Here is a 9,794-nt window from a genome sequence, read left to right on the forward strand (position 1 = left end):
TTGTGTTGATTTTTTTTTTTTTGGCTTAAATACTTGTATATTTCATGAAACTAAAGCTCTCAGATCTGTCATTTTTCCTAGAAAGAGATTTCAGTTCTCAGCAGCCCTGTTGGGGACTGTCGTTTTGACAGACACAGGTGGATGGGCTCAAACAGCCACCCTTTCAGTTGGCAGAACCACCTGGGTTCCTTTCCTCCGATGTTAGAATTTGGTGCATTAATGTACATAACATAGACACCATACTTCTCAGACATACTAGCAAATGAACAGATTTAATTTTAAAACCATCCTACTTTTTAGAAACTAAAAAAATCAAACCTGTCAAGCCACAAAAAATATCCAAAGCTGTGTTTTTGTTCCTGATTTTTTTCACTCATGTTCAAAACCTTTCTGTCACCCCTTCCTGGCCTTCCTGGTCCCAAAGTCGATGCAGGTGCTGTTAATCGTTGTTGTTGTTGTTGTTGTTGTTGTTTGCCATCAAGTTGACCACTGTCTGGTGACCTGTGAACACATGGAAACCCTGTCCTGTACTGTGCCGTCCCCATCATCTGTGATCTGTTAAGCCTGTGGTTACTCTCACTAAGGAAGGTCTGCGTGGCTTTCTCTGCTCCCCCACCTTTCCCCATAATGTCTTTTCCTAAGTCCCTCCTGACAACAGTGTGAGACCCAGTTTCCCCATTCTTGCCTCTAAAGAGCATCCTGGCCGCACTTCACCCAAAACAGACTTGCTTGTTCTTTTGGCAGCCTATGGGATATTCCGTGCTCTTCTCCAGCACTCCAATTCAAAGCCACCAGTTCCTCCTCTGTGCTCCTTGTTCATGAAAATCTATTCGTGCACAACCAGAGACAAGAGCATCAGAGGATGTTGGTGGCGATGGGCAGAACTCTCGAATTGCCTTCCCATTCAACAGTTTGCATTTTGTGTGACAGTGTTTGCAGTCCCCGCAAGGACGTCATGTCTGTATCCCCCTTCCTATCTCTTCTTGCCTTTAAGCTTAATTTCGGGGGCAAATGCAGCCCTATTTGATGTTAAATGGTTAATTGTCTTAAGGAGTGTTGCTGCTCACCCTAGAGACCCATCTTTGAGCTTAAAGTTAGACTTAGTGGGTCCCAGACGCTTGGATCTCTGACCTGCCTTTCTGGGAGGTTTTTGTTTTTAGGATCATGATTTCTGATGGGTTGTTGTTTTGGTTTTTTTTTTAATTGGGAAATTTAGAATCATGGGAAACTGGTATCAGCAGACCCATGGGCAATGGAAATAAGTCTTAGTGGACTCTGGATGCTCTGGGAGGTTCTTAAGGGAGAAAACAGGTCATCTTTCCCTTGAAAAAGTCAACCTCTGGCCATTGGTAAACTTTAAATTTTCTTTTTTAAAATAAAACTTTTTATTCTTTTTTTTTTTCTTTAATTATAAAAAAATCTAATTGTGCAAAACCACTGTAGTGACTTAGGAAACTCTCAGTAAGGGAGGAAAGGAAGATGGCAGACTTTTGTTTGGTTGGTTGGTTGGGTTTTTTATACTAATTTATTTGTAAAGTTTGTATACATTATTTTTCACACCAGATCTTTCCCATTTGCTTCACCTATCTCTCCCGCCACCCATCAAAACTGTGCAATCTTATGATTAACCAGCCCCGCCCCCCACCCATCCTCATCCCTCTGCTCCCCCCTCCCCACCTTGGATCCTCATACTCGACAATAATGGTCTTACAGAGTATTTGTCCTTATGGGAATGAATTAACTTAGCATCATGCTCTCCAGTTCCTCCCACATTAGGTAATAATTTTCAAAATCATTGCTTCTGTGTTCTGCGTAGTATTTCATCACGTGAATGTACCATCATTTCTCAATCCATTCGATTGTGGTTGGACACTTGGGCTGTTTCCATGTTCTTGTGATGGTGAATAATGCTGTTATGAACCTCTCTGTTTGGACCTCAGTTCTTATTTTCTCGGGGAGTTTTCCAAGGGGTGGAATAGCTGAGTCATATGGAATTCCTGTGTTCAGCTTTTTGAAGGTTGGCACACTTTTATGAGTAAATCATACCTTTCAGGATTTGCTAAACAACTGGAAAAATGGGTTATAAGAACTTAACCTAGACTAATGAACAATAGGAGTTGTATCATAACCTTTCCAAATATAACAAAGTTTCCTAAAGAAACAAGTTCCGTTTTAAAAAGAAAATGTCCTTCCCTGTGATGTGGGAAGGAGAGTGGGAGCAGGTGCTTGGGACTCAGGGCAGCACAGACTTAGCTGCCCCAGAACACGACTGTGACCAGGTCAGGAGGGACACTGGACTCAAATCACAGCACTTAGTGATCTGAACAGTGTTGACATTGGCATGACTAACAACAACTTCAGTTGCAGTTATGCTATTTTTGTTGATTTACATAAATACGTTTGGAGGGAATGTGAGAATCATCATTTTCATTTCCTCCTGGTGAGACAAAGAGAAGCATCGTTGCTACTGGATGCTTGTCCGAGCAGACCACTCTTGCAATTGTGTGTACTCTCAAGTCTGAGCCAGTCAGTCCACCCTTCCAGGCTGTAGTCTGCCACATACTTCTGCAAGGGTCCCAAGATGCTCCTGGGGAAATGGGCTTGGCTTTTAGATACAGCATAGTCAACAAGAATCTTACTACTGCTCTCAGGGGATCAGAACTCAAACTCATTGGTGTTGGAACGGAACTGACTCAGCTGGGTTTCTGAGGCTGTAAATCAAACAGGAGGAGATTGCCCATCTTTCTCCCTCTGAGCAGCTGGTGGTTTCAAGCACCCAGAGAGGTGCAGCCTCTGAGCAGTGTAGCTCGCTGTAGACTCGCTGCCCGGCTCCCTTGCCTCTAAGGATATTTTCTGTATTATTCTAACAAATCTTTGTTAAGGATAAAGGGATAATCAGCTATAAGAAAAAGATAATAACCCAAAAAAAATTGTACCAAGTAGGTTTTTCTGCTAAATGACAGGGGATATATTATATTAAACATGGTTCTTCAGGACGAGTTCGCTCTGCCCTAGAAAGGATGGATATAAATAGGTTCCTAGCAAATTCCCAAACCCGATGTTGGTTCAGGTACAGGGAACTCATTTTATATTAGGGAAAAAAGCCAAGCATTGTAAGTCGTTTTTTTTTAAAAAGAAAGTTTCATTTGGTTTGTTTTGATTATTTTCTGTATTTTCCTTAAAATCCTATTGCTCTTTTGCGTATTGATCGTTAATCTACTTTTTTTTCAGGTAAACATAAAGCAGGGCACATGCCAGAGCCAGAGGGGAATAAATGCCTTTTGGGGTGCACGACATCAGGCTCATACTTGGCCTTCTGTGTTGCAGAGTAGTCACAGAAAGTCAATTAGAAATAAAAGTTTAAAAGATAACTTTTTTTAAAAAAGTATTTTATATTTTATTTTATTATTTTGTGTGTGTGTGCCCGTCAAATCAGATCTGCCTGGTACTGGAGGAGACTGTCTCTCCTTCTCCAGCACAGCATCTGGTGGATTTGAACCACGCACCTCTGGGATTGCAGTGCAGCTTCTTGCCACTTAAAACATAACTTTTAAAACTTTTTTGTTTCATACCAAAAATAAGTATTCACTAGCTTCAGGTAATACCACCTCTGACTTGAAAGTATGTTTTAAAATCGGCCAGGATTTTCACCCCGTCTGATGTCTTAGAACCGTGTCCTATCCTGCACCATCCTCACCCATCCTAACACACTAGAGCCCATTGGGCAGACACCTGGTTGAGGGTCTTCCTCTCCTTCGCAAACTCTCCAGCATTGTGGGTTCAGATCTGTTGTTCATAGGGTCACTATGGGTCACACTTGACTCGACAGCACCTAACAACAACAATCCCTTAGATAAGGAATGAATACCTCTTAGCAGCCTGTTCCTTTAGACAGACTACACTTAGATTCAGACTCTGTTGTTTCTCAGTGACAGAGTTACCTCTCAGAGAACACGCTCACTACTTGTTAGTATATTGTGCTCAGTTCTTCTGACATCAGCAGCTTCTATAGTATAAAAAAATTGGAGGCTCAGGAAATTCATTAAAAGTTAACATATTACGTTTTTCTATCCGTTTTTTTGTGTGTGTTTCTCACCTTAGCTGTCTTAACCTGTCAGGCTCATAATGTCAGGTGAACCGTGTGTTCAGTTAATGGAAACAGGGCCGCACAGTGGGGCCTCTCGTATGCAGGAAAAATAGAGGAAACTCTGAAGTAGTATTTTCTAGTGTGTCTGAAGTAACAGAAAAAGCAGTGGCAGAGAAGTAAAATCTAGGAGTTTATAATATTTCGCATGTGGCCTTTAGATCTAGCAGTTCTTATATGTATGTGAGTGCGGTTTTTCTTTCTGAAACAAGTTCATTGCCAAAAAGAAAGGTAGACTATCTACAGCGTGTGTGTGAATACATAGCTTAGCAGGAATACAGGGAGCTCTGGTGGCTTAGTTCCTAGGGAGTTGTACTGCTGTCCTAAAAGATAGTGGCTTTCTGGTGGTTTGAGTCTACCAGCAGCTCTGGAGAAAAAAGATGTGCGGTTTCCTCACATGTCATTCACAGCCTCTGAAAAAAAGCCTGATGGAGGGTCAGCTATGAGTCAGTTCAAACCCAAGGAGAATGAGGGGGTGTTTAATACTAAAATTAAATACGATGGATTTGAGCATAGCAGAGATTGGGGGATGACATCGGATAGGGCAAAGTCTTTTGGTTTGGTTGTTGGGTTATGTTTTTTATTCCAAATTTTTTTTTTAAAAATTCTTTATTCACTCATGCACACTTTCCTCCTCCTCCGACTATTGATTGTCATATCTGTGATTTCTAATCGTCCATTCCTTCCAGCATGGCCTGCCTTTCACTCATTCCAGTGCAGTGTTCATTATCTATCAGTTCTTTTCCCCTCCCCCATCTCGACTCTATTATTACAGTAATGGGCTTAAGCAGTATTTGTCTCTTTATGACTGAGATATTTCACTCAAGATAATGTATTCCAGACTCTTCCACGTTGTATAGTGATTAAAGAGCTGAATTTTTTTCAGTGCGCAGTATTCCATTGTGTTAACCACTCAGTTGTTGATGGGCACCTGGGCTGTTTCCATCTTTTTGCTATTGTGAACAGTGCTACAATAAACATGATGTGCATGTATCTGCTGGTTGCAGTTCTGCTTTCTTTGGGCTATATTCCCAGTAGTGGGATCGCTGAATCAAATGGTATTTCTATTTCCAACTTTCTGAGGAAGCGCCAGCCTGCCCTCCGCAGTGGCTGTGCCGCCGTACATTCAGATAGGGCAAAGTTATCATCCTTTTAGGATCTCTGTGAATCAGAGTCAACTAACAATAGCTAACAGCATACAATGCAGTTATTCTAAAAAAACAGTTGAATTTGTTCTTTGAAAATTAGGGAATTTTAACTAGATTTGTCTCTTTTTAGGGTAACAAAGATCTTTATACATATTTTAAAGTAAAATTGCTTTAATGCTAAAGAGAAATGTGCAAGAAACCAGATAGTAAGTGATAAGTGGGACTCAGAGTCACAGTCAGTAATAAGGGTTTTGAAGTCTGGCCTGGATCCTCCATGGGAAGAGCAGACTCTTGTAAGGTTGTTTGTTAGGTCAGCCTGAGAATAATTTGGCATTTGTTGACCCAGTTGTCGTCTTGTTTTCTTCTTTCCTCCTAGGTATCTGAGCGTTTGAGTCAGCCAGGAGTGGCAATAGGTTTGGCTTGGACTCCGTTAGGTGGAGAAATCATGTTTGTGGAGGCAAGCCGCATGGACGGCGAAGGTCAGTTAACTCTGACTGGCCAACTTGGGGATGTCATGAAGGAATCTGCCCATCTTGCAATTAGCTGGCTCCGCAGCAACGCAAAGAAGTATCATCTGACAAATGGTAGGCACCTCGGCCACAGTTGGAATACAGCTGTGAGGGAAGAGAGGCCATGGTCCATCAGGCATTTGTCACACAGTGGTGCGACAGAAATCAAGATGAGCTTGAATTAGTGATCACACTGTTTAGTAAAATACAAGCCTTTAATTTATTGAACCCCTATGGAAATTCATTTTATCCTTGGAAGACTGTTTAGCTAATAACTGAACTAGAAATAACTTTAGAAGGGTTTGTTTTGTTTTCAGCCCTCTTTGGAATAAAGTGAAACTAATTACTCATTCAGCCCTCCACTCTAATTATACTATCCATTAATATTTGAAGGATTCATTTACCCAAAACATTCATTTTTGTCTTCTTGGTTTTCTTTCTAGGAGTAAAAGAAAGCAGGTTTAATTTTGATTCATTAAAATCCTCTTTTCCTTTTTAAAGCTTCTGGAAGTTTTGATCTTCTTGACAACACAGACATCCATCTGCACTTCCCAGCTGGAGCTGTCACAAAAGATGGACCATCTGCTGGAGTTACCATAGTAACCTGTCTCGCCTCACTTTTTAGTGGGCGGTTGGTGCGTTCAGATGTAGCCATGACTGGAGAAATTACACTGAGAGGCCTTGTCCTTCCAGTAAGTATGAAGGAACCAAGTTTAAATAAAAATTAATACCTTCCTCTGTAGATACCTCCATTTTACACAGATGTTCAAGGTGAAAATTTTCATCTACTAGAGGAAAACCTAACAGTCCTATTTTCCTTCTACTAAGAAGACATGCCAAGAGGGAAAAAATACTAATCCCATCATCAAAATTATCAGGTGTGCAGATGAAAATTCAAGACCTTGTTCTGGTTAAACAATAAGTATTAAAATAGAACGTAGTTGTTTTTAAGCTTAATTCTTGCCTTCTAACATTTTTTAAAATCTTAGATTGCTGTAGTTCCTGTGGTTGATGTTGTTAGATGCCGTCGAGTACGACTCATAGCAACCCTATGAATAAAAAATCTGAACCCTGTTCTATCCTGTGCCATCCTCAAACTTCCTGGTGACTCTTCTAAATTTGTAAAAAATCAATTATTGTAAAATTGAAAATATAATAAAAATTTACCATTCCTAAGTGAGTGTGTCAGAGAGATGGTGAGGTTGGCACAGGACAGAGCAGGGTTTAGGGCTCTTGTGCACAGGGTCACTATGAGTTGCGAGCGACTCGACAGTACATAACAACAATAAAAGTGCTAAACTGTGAAAAAGTTCTGTTCATATGGGGCCTTAGGGCTTCATTGAATATCTTTATGTGCAGAATGTGAGAATTTATTTAGAGGTTTAAGTTACTGAGTACCAGTTCCATTTGACAACAGTTCTGGGTCAATGAAAAAGATAAGAAATGTTCTTTATATTGAGAAAGTCCTTACCTTATGAAGTAATGGTGAAAGCAGAATTGCTAATTAAGATTAAAAATTCTCTCAGTTCTCTAGATTTTTTAAATGTCAAGTCAAAGAGCCCCATTGTAAACCCTGGTTATTAAATGCTATGTGTAGCTCTCTACCCCAAGAAATGGCTGATCTTCCTCCCTACTCCTTGCCTCAGGAGCTATCACATTCCACATGGCAGTGTTGATTGGTATTTATTTGCTATGCTACTCAAAGAAAATGTTGTTAGGTGTTGTCATAGCAGCGCTGTGAACAGAAACCTGCCCTGCCCCACCCTCACACCTCTACCATGCTCAAGCCCATTGTGGTGATGGCTGTGTCAGCCCAGCTCATTGAGAGTTTTCTCTTTCACTTACTCTCTGACTTTCCCAGTATGATGTCTGCTCTAAGAGTTCCTGAAAATATGCCCACAGTGTGTGAGATGAAGTTTCCCTGTCCTTGCTTCTAGTTGGACTTCCTTCAGGACAGATTGGTTTGTCCCTTTAACATACACCAGAGTATTCACTACTCTTCTCCAACACCACACTTCCAAGGCATTGTTCTTCTTCAGTTTTCCTTGTTCATTGTCCAACTTTCAGGTGCTTAGGAAGTAGCTGAAGATAACCAAGACTTGGATCAGGTGCACCTTAGTCTCTAAACTGACATCCATGCTCTTTAGAATTTTGGAGAAGTCCTTGCCAACAGATTTCACCAGCACATGTCTTTTGATTTCTTGACTGCTCCTACCAAGGGTGTTGATTGTGGATCCAAGTAAGATGAAATCATTGACAGCTTCAATCTTTTCTCTGTCTCTCAGTCCGTTAGTAAAGAGTCTTTCTTCAATCTTAATACCACATTCTGCTTCATATAATCCAGCCTCCTCAAACTGAATAGCTATGCAAAAAGAATACAACACTGAGACACACCTTTTCTGATTTTAAACCATGCAGTATTCCCTTTTTCTGTTCAGACAAGGTATAGGTTTCTCATAAGCAGAATTAAATGTTCTGGGATTCCTGTTCTTCTCAATGTTATTAATAAGCAAAATATTAAATGAATTCTCTTAAGAAGCTGGAGTTCAAAACCAAAAAGAAGAACATGCTCAGAACATTCTCATGCTGAACTGAAGAACAGATTCACACGAAGAGTTGTTGCACTGAAAGATTCTCTGGACAAAGTATATTTTCTTTTTCTTTTTTTTTTTTTTACTTAGATTCTCTGGACAAAGTATTTTTTCTTTCTTTTTTTTTTTTTACTTTTTAAAAATTTTATATTGGTTTGCATACAAAATTCATATACATTGTGTTTCACAAATTCCTTCATTCACATTGTGTTTCATACAATCATTCCCTTACATTGCATTTTATAAAACCAGGCATCATTCTTTTTGCCTTGGTGCTTCCCTCCAAGCAAGATGGATCACCAGCAGCTCTACTGGAGTCACTCGCGAAAATTCGGTCAGGGTTCCCGCTTCTGCCGCATGAGCTCAAATCTACCAGGACTGATCCCAAAATACAGACTGGATACATGCCGCCAATGTTTCCGGCAGTACGCCAAGGATATTGGCTTCGTCAAGTTGGACTAAGTTATCTTTCTTGGATGGCGTACCCAAGACCTCTACATGGCAAGAAACAAGATCAACACTTCGTACATAAAATTTTAGTTATGATAATGTGAAAAACAAAACAAAAAAAACCCAAGTCATCATTGATCTATGCCTACTATCACCCCACCTTTTCAAGTCTTCACTGGATCTTTCCTGATTCCTTCATTTCCTCCCTCTACTCACTAAAGCATGTGACCTCATGATTTTCCCCCCCTTCCAACCCTTTGGACTTTTATACGCATCTTCTAGTTATCTTCTGTTTTTACAGTAATGGTCTTTAGCAGTATTTGTCCTTTTAAGATTGAGTTAGTTCACTCAGCATAACAGTCTCAAGCATCTCTATAGACAAAATCTAGAATGATGCAGGAAGCATCAGAAGATGATACACAGCATCAGAAGAAGGATGTACAAGCTCATTGTACTAAAAAGAATTAGTCAGCATTTCAAGAAGTAACATGATCAAGAATCAGTAGTACTGAAGGAGGAAGTCTAAGCTGCACTGAAGACATTAGCAAAAAAAAACATAAGGTTGCAGGGTCTGATGTAGTATAAACTGAAGTGCTTCAGGAAGCAGGTGCAGTGACCCTGGATATGCTCACCAGTCCACCAACTGACTAGAAGAAAATTTTTCCCCCCATCCCAAAATGTGATCTAACAGAAAGTGGAAAATATCAAACAATATTAATAACACATGGAAAGAAAATTTTGTTGCAGATTATTAAAAAATGACTGGAACAGTCCATTCATAAAGACTGCCAAAAACTCAAGCTGGATTCAGAAGAGGCCATCATGGGACTGATACCATTGTTGCTATCAGATGGATGTTGGCTGAAAGCATAGAATACCAGGAAGAGGATTATTTGTGTTTTGTTGACTATGCAGAGGCATTTGACTGTGTGGATCACAACAAATTTTTTTT

General features: G+C 40.1%; 1 protein-coding gene across 1 annotated transcript in view; it reads left to right on the top strand.

The window, feature by feature from the left end:
- The window catches only part of LONP2 (lon peptidase 2, peroxisomal), an 80,420-nt gene that overhangs the window by 67,270 nt on the left and 3,356 nt on the right, over positions 1-9,794 (top strand). Inside the window, exons 13-14 of the mRNA XM_006882502.1 lie at positions 5,669-5,876; positions 6,303-6,493. Coding sequence (XP_006882564.1) covers positions 5,669-5,876; positions 6,303-6,493 — 399 coding nt within the window. The remainder of the gene's footprint in view (positions 1-5,668; positions 5,877-6,302; positions 6,494-9,794) is intronic.

This window comes from Elephantulus edwardii, unplaced genomic scaffold (genome assembly GCF_000299155.1).
Source record: "Elephantulus edwardii isolate Elephantulus edwardi_28Jun2011 unplaced genomic scaffold, EleEdw1.0 scaffold00021, whole genome shotgun sequence".
NCBI lineage: Eukaryota > Metazoa > Chordata > Mammalia > Macroscelidea > Macroscelididae > Elephantulus > Elephantulus edwardii.